General features: G+C 29.4%; 1 protein-coding gene across 1 annotated transcript in view; it reads right to left on the reverse strand.

Moving 5' to 3' along the window:
- LOC139482442 (tryptophan 2,3-dioxygenase-like) overlaps positions 1 to 14,008 on the reverse strand; it is a 14,275-nt gene continuing 267 nt past the window's right edge. Inside the window, exons 2-13 of the mRNA XM_071266342.1 lie at positions 13,880 to 13,968; positions 13,617 to 13,707; positions 8,660 to 8,730; positions 8,384 to 8,449; positions 5,460 to 5,521; positions 4,958 to 5,033; positions 3,213 to 3,326; positions 2,625 to 2,705; positions 1,971 to 2,010; positions 1,333 to 1,485; positions 911 to 1,019; positions 1 to 238 (exon numbers count right to left, since the gene is read on the reverse strand). Coding sequence (XP_071122443.1) covers positions 151 to 238; positions 911 to 1,019; positions 1,333 to 1,485; positions 1,971 to 2,010; positions 2,625 to 2,705; positions 3,213 to 3,326; positions 4,958 to 5,033; positions 5,460 to 5,521; positions 8,384 to 8,449; positions 8,660 to 8,730; positions 13,617 to 13,707; positions 13,880 to 13,966 — 1,038 coding nt within the window. The 5' untranslated portion in view covers positions 13,967 to 13,968 and the 3' untranslated portion in view covers positions 1 to 150. The remainder of the gene's footprint in view (positions 239 to 910; positions 1,020 to 1,332; positions 1,486 to 1,970; positions 2,011 to 2,624; positions 2,706 to 3,212; positions 3,327 to 4,957; positions 5,034 to 5,459; positions 5,522 to 8,383; positions 8,450 to 8,659; positions 8,731 to 13,616; positions 13,708 to 13,879; positions 13,969 to 14,008) is intronic.

Here is a 14,008-nt window from a genome sequence, read left to right on the forward strand (position 1 = left end):
TATCCTGCACCATTTTATTTGTTAAATGATATGTAAGCTAACAAATCAGTCACACAAAAAACAAAATAAAATATACACATTATAGTGTGTTTTTTTAATCACTCAGAGCTAGAAAAGTCTATTATGTTCTTTTTGTACATGTTTCAAACATTACCATCTTTTACAGTCCTTCAATTCCCATCGAGGAAATAGAAATGTTGACATGTTAAAAAAATCTATAAACACTCTGTACTTGTCGCTGAAAATTGAAATAAAACATATTTATTATGTTGTATTAGTGAAGATGCAGTACCAATTAAGTATATGAAATTCTCCATATGAAAAGTATGAAGATAAAAGCAAAACACATTTAAACTTTGTTTCAAAAATACACAAAAAATAGATTACCAAAAAGTAAAAAAAATAAATTATAAACTAAAAGAAACCACTACGCTACAAGAATAATTGGTTAAGATTCATATTTGTCAATCGTCGTGTATCTTATGATAATACGTGATGACAAGTAACAAGGGAAAAAGTACATTGAAGTTTCCTTTAATGGTGAATATTCATAAGATATTAGAAAAGAAAAAAAGAAACTTGGTATTATTGGTCAAAATCATCTTTCCTTTGTGTAAACAGAATGTTAAGATTGTTTGTCATCTCATTTCTAACAGGAAAAAATGTGCTTTTAGTTACAAATTAACTGATATGATTCGATTACTACTTTGATGTTAAACAAAGATATATTTTGTATGTTACTATAAAAACGAATTTTCAAATATGTGGGGTGAAATATGTAGTTCACGATGATGATATATCAAATATTAATGTTATTTATACATCAGGTACTTCACTTCTTATGGATATACACTAAACTTATTGGTTCTGTTTTAGGTATTTCTAACATTTAATCAATATTTGAACTTACTTTACTGTAGAGCTCAAGTATTGATATCCTGATTTTTTTCCGGATACATCTGTTGACCCTGTTCCAGCTTTGCTTCCAATCATTCTATGCACCATTAGCGCATGATTGTCTAAAAGTTTGATCAAGAGAAATGAAAATGTGCTGCCTTAGAAATGGAGGTATATACAAGTAAACGTGAAAACTTAATTCGAATGCAATAAATTACCAATTGCCAGTTACTTTACGGCTGTAAATGTTTTGTCATTTGTGTTGTAGGTTTTTTATTTTTTTATTACGTGCTCCAAAACTTTTCTTGCTTTTTGATGCCGTTATATCTATTTTTAGAACTTTTTAAATTGCTCAATTGTGTGTACTTTTTGTTAATATATTATATTTCATTTTATTCCTTTTACATGTTTTACATGGTTAAAGAGATAACTCACGTCTCCACTTCATCATCAATCCATCTACATCAGTTAGAAGGGTCATGACTTTATAGGGCAGACAGTAACCAGGTTCATCTCTCAAAAGAGAAATCCGTAGTGCACCCTTGAAGGCTTTATGACTCAAGCGTCTTACACCTTCTTTATAATCTCCTTTTACAGTAAATAATAGATCATGAAAAAATGTACCATTAAAAACTAAAATATTTAAGCATCGTTCAATAATAATAATTCTCAAGGTTCACATGTTGTTGAATTATATGAATGACTATGTATGGTGTCTCATGTTGAATACACGACTTCCCGTATCTACCCTAATTGTATTTTAAATATTTAATGACGAAAATCTATGTTTATGTTTACAAAGATTAAGTAGGTAGATGTATCTATAATGTTGCTCGTTAGCTGTAGTGCATACAGTGGCATGGTTTTGGGATTATGCCTCGTAAGCAGTGTCGCAGATTGCAGAAAAACAAATGGCTGAGAATTATGGTGTCGTTATGACCGATAAACCGTATTCAGAAAAATATATAAAACAAAACTATCAATTATCAATTGTGAAGTTTTAATGTTTATCTTACTGTATTGAAAGTTTTTTGATTTAAACGTAAAATGCATGCTTTTAATATCCATCTTACTTTCATACTTGGCTTTGTCTACAACACATTGAAATGAAGCCTGCAACAATAGAATATGAAATATGATAGAAAATTTTGATAGAAAATCTTAAAGTATCTAATTTATAATATTTCAAATATTTTCCTCATTAATTCATGAATAATTTCACTTTCTTGGTGTGCACTCAGAAGCCATATGATTTGTTTGGACGACCAAAACAAAGTTCAGTAGACCACAGAAGGTTTGGATGTTCCATTTTGGACAAGTTTTTGTTGTTGTTCTGAAATTATTTATTTCTGATTGATCTTGTAATATTTGGTCAAGAGCCTGCTTAATGAAGAAAAAGACTTTATAAGTTTGAGCTTCTCTCGATTGATCATCATCTAGAAAGCTAAAAAAAAACTTGAAATTGTGAGAGCCAAGAATGTTAACATACTTGCATTATTGGGGAGCGTTAAGGCCAAATAGTACATGAACAGAATAACCAAATCTTACTGTGTTCAACTTTGAACATAGACGTACTTCATAACGTCTAATTTAAGTGTCGGATTAATTAAAAACACTGTCAAATATTTTATCAATTCCGAAACACTGACTATCTAGTTACGTTATTTTATAGAAATGGTCAGGGAAAAGATATGCTTCATTTTATTTTGCTTTGTGTAACAGCTTACTTTGTCAGAACTGTTTTCAACTGCCTTTTTATAGCGTTGCCAAAATTCAGAATCTATTTCGTCCATTCCTTCAAGCCATTTCTAAAAAAAAGAAATGTGATGAAAAGGTGATTATTCAAAAGAACAATACAAATGAACAATGTCAACAATAGTATACAGCTACACGTTGATCATTTTGTATAGTTTGCCTATTTTACAATTCATATAGATATTATGTTTTTGTATTTTAACCCCTTGTGATTTTTGGACGCTAATGGATAACTCAAATAGCGAACGTTATCATCAGATTCCTCAAATGTGTACCATTTTTCGATTTTACGACTAGGCAAAATGTAAAGTTTAAACATTTATTTACACGAAAAATTATCATTTGGCCGACAGGTAGTGTGATTCATCAAAGTTGAAAATTGTTTTACTTGGTCACTCTACAATTATGCTCAAGCAACGCATAATCAGAGTATAACGTTGCTTCTGTGGTTCTTTCTTTTTTTACCCTTTACACATATGATTTGCATGCAGGACATGGTGTTTATAATACAATGAGTTTTTAATATTTATTTTTATCCATATAAAGTATGTCAAACATACCTGAACAACGCTAAACAATGTTTTTTGTTGCGTTGATTGTCGTACAGCTATTCTTGAACTCTCTAAATCAAGCTTGTCATAATACGGTCTATTGTCATACTGAATTCTGTCTTTCTAATAACAAAAGCATGGAATTTCAAATTATAATACATAGTAATCATTAGCTACCAAAGCTTAATGGTTACTTTATCATAATTTTTTTTTATTATCTGTTTTTTTCGTTTTACTTTTGTAATGTTATTCGTGTTCTAAAATAAATACATTAGTAACGAAAAAAGAAAGAAAAATATTAAAAAACCGAGGTGTTGGTAAGTTATATTAAAAGTATCAGTTACAGTATGCGTTTTAATATACCTTTCTGTATTTACAATAATAGAAGTCAAAATCTCCACAAAAAAGTAAAAAAACAAATTTACGAAATAAAATAATGAATTATTACTATAATTCCTGCATTGGTATACACACAGTTTCCTAAATTGTCTCCCGATTAACATTCCAATTGTCGATCAAAATAACCATATTGAAATGTGGTTTGAAATGACAATAAAAAAACAAGTCAACAGAATTAAAATGAAGCAATTAAAGGTAATTGTATGACCTTCACCAAGGAGAAAAAACTCATATCGTATAGCCGCCTTTCAAGTCCCGACATGAAAAATATAAAAAAGCTACATCGAGTAAACTAATGGACTAATTTATAATAAAACAATTCACGGAACACAAATATAACAGACTTGAACCAACAACAAACGCTAAATAACAGGTTCCGAACTAGGGGCATGTACATAAAGAATGTGTCTAGGTAACACATGTTTTAGGGCGTCCAACCGTTTTCTCACTTGGGAACTTGGGACTGTTGTGTAACATCACAGCAAAAGAACAAACTGTAAAAAAAACAGTAACAATTCGATTAAATATAAAGAAAAGTACTAAGCACAAAACAAATAACGTAACATATAAAGACAAAAGACCGAAATAAAAAGAGTATTCGCAGTTACTAAAAACTAGCTCTAAGCCAATAACTGAGAAACGTATGGATTTGCGCATAGCCAAAATACAAGTAAACAGTATGGACAGGATTTTCTCATAATTGTTCCAAATTACCAATATTATAAATATATATTTATTCAAGTTTTAATTTATTTTTATTTCATATAATCATCACTAGTTCTTATAAAAACAAATTGAAAGATTGTACATCTCTACGTTGTGATTGTTTGAATACGTTCTATTTTCCCTCTGTTAAAAACAAAATAGGAATGTTAATATATTGTTGTTAGATTTTGAATCGAAGTATGTCATGTACCATTGCACTACATTAAATCCGGTAGATAATATATACTATACTTTTCACTCCCATAACTTTGAAATTGATAATATACAATTCTGGAATATTTGATCTGTTAAAATTTGTTTTATTGGCTCCCTTTTCAGCGGGCGGTGATACGACGATATATTTTTTTAATCTTTAAAATTAGCCTTAATATTGCACAATCCTTAGGTCCACATAAAAGGCTGTGATATTGTGCATTTAAGTAAAGATTGACAGTCTTTTTGAAATTGGTACTTGTAGGAAAAAATTAAGTGAAATTGACTTTCCCTCCATTTAACTGTTATCTGTAAACTAATTAAATGGAATAAAAAAAAACAGTGCATTGCGCACGAAGTACAATATTTGCAGTTTTTGAAAGTCGATTTGGAAATTTATAAAAACCTATATCATTTTCTATATATTACTAACATACTTCACGAATTCCGTATTTATTTTCAAGCAATCTAAATTGCAAGCTCTGAAATCCGGACGCTTTTCCAAGGTGATGTCTACAAAAAATTAAAGAGCATTTTATAATTTATTATGAAAATTCCATTTAGAAATGTACCTCGTTCATGCAAAGCTCTGATCCTTCGCTCGTCTTTGGCTATGTTTGTTTTTGTCCTTTTTAGTTCATAGCTTTGCGTCTTTTTAATAATCTTTGGATTTTAAAATATTTGGCCTCGAGCATCACTGGAGATGCATTGATAAAATCAACGGTACTAATTTTGTTGCACCAGATGCGCATTTCGACAAAACATGTCTCTTCAGTGATACTCGTGGCCAAAATATTTGAAATACAATGATTGTAGAAATGCGCATCTGGTGCAGAATAATTGGTATCGTTTATGTTATTAAACAACTACTTGAAGAACACAATCTAAACTAGGTACATCAAATAAAACGTGTTCTTAGTAATAATTACAATGAAGTACCTGAATTCTAGAAAATTCAGTGGTGGCATAGTCTCAAGTATGAAGAACTGGTCGATCAGTAACTACAAAAAGATACATGCATGCGATAATTATTATATGCCACAACAAGTATTTTCGCTAAATGATGTCTTTTAAATGCACCATGTGCGTCTGGGTTTAAATACTTTGAAAGCTTAATTCACATAAAAAAGGCTATGAAAATCATATTTTGTTTACCTTCATCTTTATTAATTGCCACTTTTACGAAAAAAAACTTTTAAAAGGGATTGAACATAAAGATTTAACGGACAATTTCATTAATTTTGACGTATTTGTAGATTTAATCCTCCTGATGCGATTTATTTATTAACGTTTCTATGTATCATTTACAGTTTTTCTAAGATGATCGTAAAAAAAAACCGCAACAAATGGTAGAAAATATCATCAAAGGGCAATATCTTAATTTAAGAGTAAACTAACGATTTCTGTTTTACAAGTTTATTGTAGATCTTGTGTTGCTGATCATTTTTTCTTTTAAAGTTTCTATCTGTCTATTATGGTTTTCAAGATAATAGTGCAACATGCAAAAATGGGTGGACATTTTTACTAAAGGGTAATGACACATTTGTAGTCGAACAACGACTTCAGTCACCCCAATTCATTCGTAGATCTTAACATGTAGATAATTAATTTAATTTAATTTTGTTTATCTATCTACTACATTTTTTCAAGATAAAGACAAAAATTCAGTAAAATTTAAAAAAATGAATAATTTCTTCAATAAAGAGTCATTTAACAATTTCGGCTATAAAAGTGTGTTAAAGATCTTGTCTTGCTGATTATTTTTGGTTTTTAGAAATTCTATCTATTTATTATGGTTTTCAAGATAAAGGCAAAAACCTACTTACGAATGTTTTTTTTTCAGTTTCTACATTTTGTTCATTTCAGATTTATTTCTATCTTTAATTCGTATTCAAGATAACAGCTAAATATTGCATTCTGTCCTTGTTGTTCATCGGACAATTTTTTTTTAATTATAGATACCCTGATGTTGATTGTGAACAAGTTTGGTTAAATATTGCCTCAAAATATCAGAAGAGACGACGTCCAGGTGACCTAAACATATTTGAAATTAATGTTTTTCTGATATTTTTTTTTCTTAATTCAAATTATTACTTTCATTGGTCTGCAAAAGTCTACCAAAATAGAATATTTGAAATATTCAAGTAAAGGAAGTTAGGGCTGGTAAAAAGCATTTTTTCCAATATATAAATTCAAAAACGTTTTCACTTATTACCATTGCAGTTTTCTCTGCAGATAAAGAGAAAAAATGTAAAAGTCTGAATTATTTTAATTGTGAGTGTAATTAATAATCTGCGACTTGTATACTTGTGACTATTCTACGTCTCCCTTAAACATGTTAAAGTAAGGAAATCTGTCAGAAGTTGTTGACAAGGTTCACTATTACTGACTGAGGAAAATATATTTTTTGTCACCCCCACTGATTAGCAGGACGATTTTTTTGTTTTCGATCAACCGTTGCCAATTAAATAATCTGCCTAACAACAAATGGTAATGAACATTTTCTCTACAATACTTCTGATGTCTCCTTTTTTTCAAGCAATTCAAATGGGCATCCCCCAACTGGATATCAAATTATGATTTTAAGGTATTAAATGACGTTCTTTTGATTTGATCGAACATCAGTCAATGGGCTTGCATTGTTTGTTCCATGATAAGGGTACATTAATGTCTTTATGCCTTTAAAGTTTCACAGATGTAGCATATATTGTGTTTTTTCCATATCATTGTGATATGTACATTTCATCCTATATATATAGATAGAGTCTATAAGAATCTACCAACCAGTAAACTTAATAGGTATTGGATCATCAAAATTGACAATACTACACAACAAATATATGAACTTCTGCATGCCAAAAACTATCTACATTTTTAATGGTTATTTTTGTAAATTGTATTTCATCAAATAGTTATCAAAGGTACCAGGATTATAATTTAGTACGCCAGACGCGCGTTTCGATTACATAAGACTCATCAGTGACGCTCATATATGTCAAAAATACTTCTTTTCGGCATAATTTAATAAATTGACATATTTGACTTCATTTGGTCATCTGTATATAAATATATTGTAAAACAAAATTTGACATGCCAAACATTTCTACATTTTTAATGGTTATTTTTGGTAAATTGTATTTCATCAAAAATACTTCTTTTCGGCATAATTTAATATATTGACTTATTTGACTTCATTTGGTCATCTGTATATAGATATATTGTAAAACAACATTTGACATGCCAAAAATTTCTACATTTTTAATGGTTATTTTTTGTAAATTGTATTTCATCAAAAATACTTCTTTTCGGCATAATTTAATAAATTGACATATTTGACTTTATTTGGTCATCTGTATATAAATATATTGTAAAACAACATTTGACCTGCCAAAAACTTTCTACATTTTTAATGGTTATTTTTGGTAAATTGTATTTCATCAAAAATACTTCTTTTCGGCATAATTTAATATATTGACTTATTTGACTTCATTTGGTCATCTGTATATAAATATATTGTAAAACAACATTTGACATGTGAGTGATTCGGTCAAAACTCTTGTCTTAAAGACGTTGTTGTGAAATGTGTGACAAAATAATATTAAAGCACATTATTCGTAGTCTGGAAAACTTCAAAACAAAAAACTCCATTGCAAACTCCAAAAGAAAAAAAAAATCTTAAAAGTGGAAGTCCATAAAACAAACGCTATCAATCAACAAAACAGGACAAAAAAAAAAAGTGAAAATAACTGCCAAATTCCCAACTTGGTTCAGGCATTTTCCGTAGAAAATGGTGGGGTCAACCTGGGCTAACTAGAAATTTATTTAATCCCGAAATATATTTCAAAGTCTCATTAATCGATAACCTTCCATATAAGAACAACTCTTTCCAATCTCTGAGTTATGATTAACATCTGCTTCTCCTGGCGTGCCTGAAAAAAATGAAACAAATTGTAGGATGTCACTGTTAAATAAAATTATTTCTTTTAAACTTATGTTCACAGTCGTCTCCCTTTACTTACTAATCAAATTACTTCTACTAAAAATAAAGTCTAAAAATATTTAAACAGAATGTAATTATCAAATTAAAGTTTAAAAACGTTACTAATTTTTTCTTTTTTTTTAAATGAGAGGGAACTTACCGGACCGCTATCAAATATTTCTATTACAGATTCCATGTCAAATAGCATTTGCTTGAACCATAACTCAAACGCTAAAAATATAAGATTTTATTAGACATTAGACAAAAATCGAAAATTGGAAACTTCTTATTGTTGAGATGATAAAGCGGCAATTCAATGTAAGTGTTAGTGTTATAATTGAGCTACTTAAAGAGAACAAATGTCTCTCGACTCTTTTAAAAATATCATATACATACATGTATCTACATTCCTGATGATCAACCCTTCTGAAACGACAGTTTTAAAACATTAAAGACGTTCGCTTGACCAGAGATTATAAGTCTTAATGTTCAGTCTTATAGTATCAACCCAGTGATTAAATACATGTAGCTACATCACACCCTTATGTGTTGAATCTATAGTAAACCTGTCGCTCGGTTTGTTTCTAAAGACTTTGTTTTCACTATAAATAGTAACATGAGAGAAGGCATGCAATGTCACAAACTCTTTCTTATAAAAAGTCTATTGCAATTCCATAATTGGCAAACAGCACTATACATGTGTGTAAACCTTCAGTTATTCGAAAATTTAAAACACTATAAATCTTTTCTTGAGATTAAAAAAAAAGATAAAAAGAGATAAACATATACATGATGATAAATATGTGAACAATCTAAAAAAAAGTTATTACACTTATATGAGGAAGAATTTTACCCTTTTAGACAGTTGATAAGACAATAAGACAATAAGAAAAGGCTTATTTTACGTACATCCCTGTTTGGTCACGTCAATATGTGCATATTTTGATGATAGCCTTAAGTAAAATATTACGGATAAAATATAATAAGATAACTATGGATTTTTCGAAAAAATCGACAAATGAAAAAAGTTTCCGTATTTTAAGACAGATTTAATATCATGTGATAATGTATCTGCTAGTGTCAGTGAAGATGGTTATTTATATGAAGTGATTATTAATCTTTGAACTCGTTAAGATGAGAAGGCAAGCAAAAATATTAAAAATTGCTTACAAAATATTGTTAAAACATTATAAGGTAATGAAGAATCGCCTTTTTAGAAAACCTATCAATAATACCAGGCTTATATTTTGCGTTTAATCTACAAAATACTCATCTCATTAGTGACACTCAAATAAAAGGTTTTTCTGTCACGTCTAAGAATAATTACGAAATTAAACTCATGACATTCTACAGTTCAAAGTATATGATAAAAATATCGACATTCTAGAAAAATTCAAAACGGAAAGTCCATACTCAAAAGGCAAAAGTAATCAATTGGCAAAATCAAAATGTCTTATTTTGAGGTAAAATCCAACGAGAATCAAGAATATCTTTTGAAGCACATAAAATGAATAGTCTCAATAACTTGATGTTCTTGAGAAAATTGAAAAGAAAGAGATGACAAAAATTTAAAAATAAACATGAATAACAGTGCAAAAAGTTACAGTAAGAATCCAAATTCATTAGATTGTAAACTATATTCTCTTAAGGATGTTTGCTGCTCGGTTTCAAAATAAATAACTTCCATAAAACTAGTATATATTGTTAGGGGATTAATTGAGGAATCAAAAAAGCAAATAAAATATAGGGGTCAATGTGCTTCTTTTCGAGATATTAGCCATTGGAATTTTGGCGGGGAAATGTTCTCTCTTGATTTTTCATTGCTTTATCATTGACTAGTTAAAGTTCTCAAAAACTATTAAAAAATAAATAAGATTTTATAAGACTTTTACAAGACTTTTACAAATGGCTTATAATTATACATGTCAGATTTATAAAAAGAAAAATGGGGGGTCCATGGGCAAAATATTTTAAGGCATTCGAATGGATAAAACCAGACGATTTCGAAAATCTGACAAAAATTCAAAAACATGACAAGCAAACATCCTTAAGGGAATACATGTACGATACAGTAACGGGGGAGGTAATGACGTTGCTTACGTAAAATGGGTTTTTTTCTAGACTTCAAATTGTGACATATCTGGAAAAGATTTTTCGACTGATATTTATCATTCAAACTGATTTAACTTTTAAATAAGTTCATGGACCCCTTTTATTAAATGACATTCAGTTTGATTACGTATGAAGATTATTTGTACCAATGTTTATAAAAAAAAAAGTCGATAATGCAATTTTTTAAATTGATAAATTAAAACAAAAAATGACGTTTTTTCTACAGTCATGAACATATGATAAATTTAAGTTATTTCTTCAAAAAAATTCATAAATTTATAGGATACTTATAACAAAAATCAGCCTGTATTTAATTTTTAAAACAACAAAGTTGTGCATTTCTGTCGAAGGAAAAATACGTTCACAAATCCGAATATAGAGCAAATATCTTAAATTTCGACCTCATTTTACTCAAAAAGTAGCACATGAAGGTATATCTTTAAATACATATTTCATTTAAGCAGGTAAAAGATAGCCTATTTGCAAATATTCATCAGAATTTAATTATGGGATGAAAACTGAATCGTATAGCCATAAACAGCCTTGGTCGCTGACATATGTTTACGTGCATATTCATCTTTGTTTCTTCTTTTACATTTAGAACTTGTAAAAAATTCCGAATATATATAATATATGTATGAACATGAAAGACACTATCATTTTTGTGTACTCCCAAGTCTGTGTTCGCCTTTTTAGATTTAACTTCGGATCGCTATCCGCCGTCAAAACTGTTTTGTAGCATTATTGTTTTACTCTTTGTTATCGATCCGCCAATATTAACAACCCACTAACCTTAAGTTTATAGTAAAACCCTCCGAAATATAAGTGACTAATATCTGTATATTGCAATAATTAAAGTCATGAAAACGAGGTTTAACCCGCAGTTTTCTTAAATTATACTGTACCTAGTCAGACTAGGTATTTTTTATTAACCAAACACCTCGGGTTTTTAATCTGTGTTCATGCTATGTTTAACTTTTGATAAAAATCCTTTTATATCTTTTTTCTTCTATATGCAATTCAGATATATATGTTTTAGGAATATACATTGTCAGTTTCAATTATTTTGATAACGATTTTTAACAGATATATCAAAAGGTGTTATAGTTATTTTCAACGTTTGACACAATAATATACTGACACAAGTATAATTGTTATATCAGTTTTATACAGCGTTAAACATCAACACTGAATCAAGTAGATACTAGGACAAATGTATGTTGAGTTTATAAATATGTGCTGTCACGAAAACGGATAAAATGAAACTCGTATGTACCAGAATTAAAATTGTATACACAAGACGCGCAATTTGAGTTTCGCGTTATAATGTACAGAATTACAGAAGACAGGAAACATTGAGTGCATACGTTCAACAAAAAAGATATTTTAAAAAAATGTTTGACAATTTACATGTCTTACTTGAATATTTAGTTTGTTTACGTCTGTGCTCTCTGTTTTCTGGTCCTTAATTTGGATGAAATCTGGCCGATTTTGTCAAGTTTCATTAAAAACTCTTATATTAACCTATTTGGGATGTTAAAATCAACGTTAAAACAAACTTGACAGAAATAGTTCCATTTAACTTTCTCACATGTCTTGAAGTCAACATAAAACATATGTTCATCTTGTAACATTGATATTTCTTATCGGGACCAAATATGGCTCCTACCGAACTTACTCCTTTTGGATATCAATGAGTGCATTTGATATTGCGAGTTTGGAAGGAGAACAATTACCGATTTGAGAAAAATATGTATTCAGTAAAATGAATCAGATATCAGAATGCGAGTTTTATTATTGCAATACCCATCCATTCGCAGAATTCGCATTGAATAAAACCTGCAATGATTTCTGTTTTTTTTATTTTCTTATTAAAATTATGTACAATCACATGACACCTAGACTACTAGACTAGGCTTACACTAGAGCATATTTAATTATGATACATTTTGATCATCTATTATATGAATGCAACGTTAAAGGGCTAGCAATTGCATATAAATAAAGACAACAGTAGTATACCGCTGTTCGAGAGTCAAAAATCGATTGAGAGAAAACAAATCCGGTTTACAAACTAGAACTGAGGTACAAATCAACTATTAGAGGAAAACAACGAAACAACTCGCTTTTATGGCAATGTTAAATGCATCAATTAAATGACAACATTACATGACAGCAGTATAGTACAAATAAATGCAGGAACATTCATTACAGAAAAATGCACAAATAAACATTGCAATAGGACTTTTCGATATGCTAATAGTTATCAAAGGTACCAGGCTTATAATTTATTACACAATACGTGCGTTTCGTCTACATAAGACTCTTCAGAGTCGCTCAGATCAAAATAGAAAAGAAATCCAAACAAGTACAAAGTTGAAGTGCATTGATGATCAAAAGTTCTAAAAGGTTGTGCCTAATACGGCTAAGGTTATCTATGCCTGGGATAAGAAAATCCTTATTATTTATTAAATTTTTACTTATGCAAACAGTAAATTTAAAAAAAAATTACCATATAAACTCATCATGAATACCAGGATTGAAATTTTGCATTTGCACTAGACGCGCCTTTCGTAAACAAAAGACTCCTCAGTGACGTTCGAATAAAAAGCATATTAAAAAAAATAACTAAAAAAAATATACAGCATAATTGAGAGCTTCTAAAATAAAAAAAGGGATACGTAAAGTGGTGATTATATTTTTTTAATTGGATAATTCTCTGTACAAAGGAAGAATGTTTTCCTCCATTGATGTTTTTAAATTAAGTACTTTTCATGACTTTTTATTGATTTCATTTGAGCAACAGTGTCATTAGTATACCAAACGCCCGAATTATAATCATTATATCTTTGATGGGTTTTTGCATATAACTATGTAATAGCCCTTAAAACTGCCGAATTTATAATTCTTTCAGAATAGTGTTTATCGAAATAATAATTGTCTTATCATCTCTTGTCAAGATGGTTGACAATAAAAGTGAAATAACTGAAATAGTGTATACATACCTTGGTGAATGAGAATAAAAAGATGTTCATCGTGAGCAGGAGCACCGTTTACTTCACTCAATCGTCTTACACCTCCTAAAACTTTTTCTAACTACAATTAAGATGATAATATACGCTATTATTAATCAGAATTTGTTTTACAGATAAGTTTAATCCTGACAATTTTTAAAAATGTGTCCAGTGGTTAAATCGAATGTAGAAAATACTTTGCTTACAAGTAAACAAATCATTTCAGTATCCATAAGTGAAAATAATAGGCTTACTTGTAGATAGTTTTCATAAGACTTTGCCTTTTCATGTTCTAATCTTCCAACAGTTCCACCAGCAGTCGTTTGTGATGCTCCGTCCATGCCTTAAAAGATTATCTTAAATTAGAAATATTGTTGTTTAAT

This window comes from Mytilus edulis, chromosome 1 (genome assembly GCF_963676685.1).
Source record: "Mytilus edulis chromosome 1, xbMytEdul2.2, whole genome shotgun sequence".
Taxonomy (NCBI): Eukaryota; Metazoa; Mollusca; class Bivalvia; order Mytilida; family Mytilidae; genus Mytilus; species Mytilus edulis.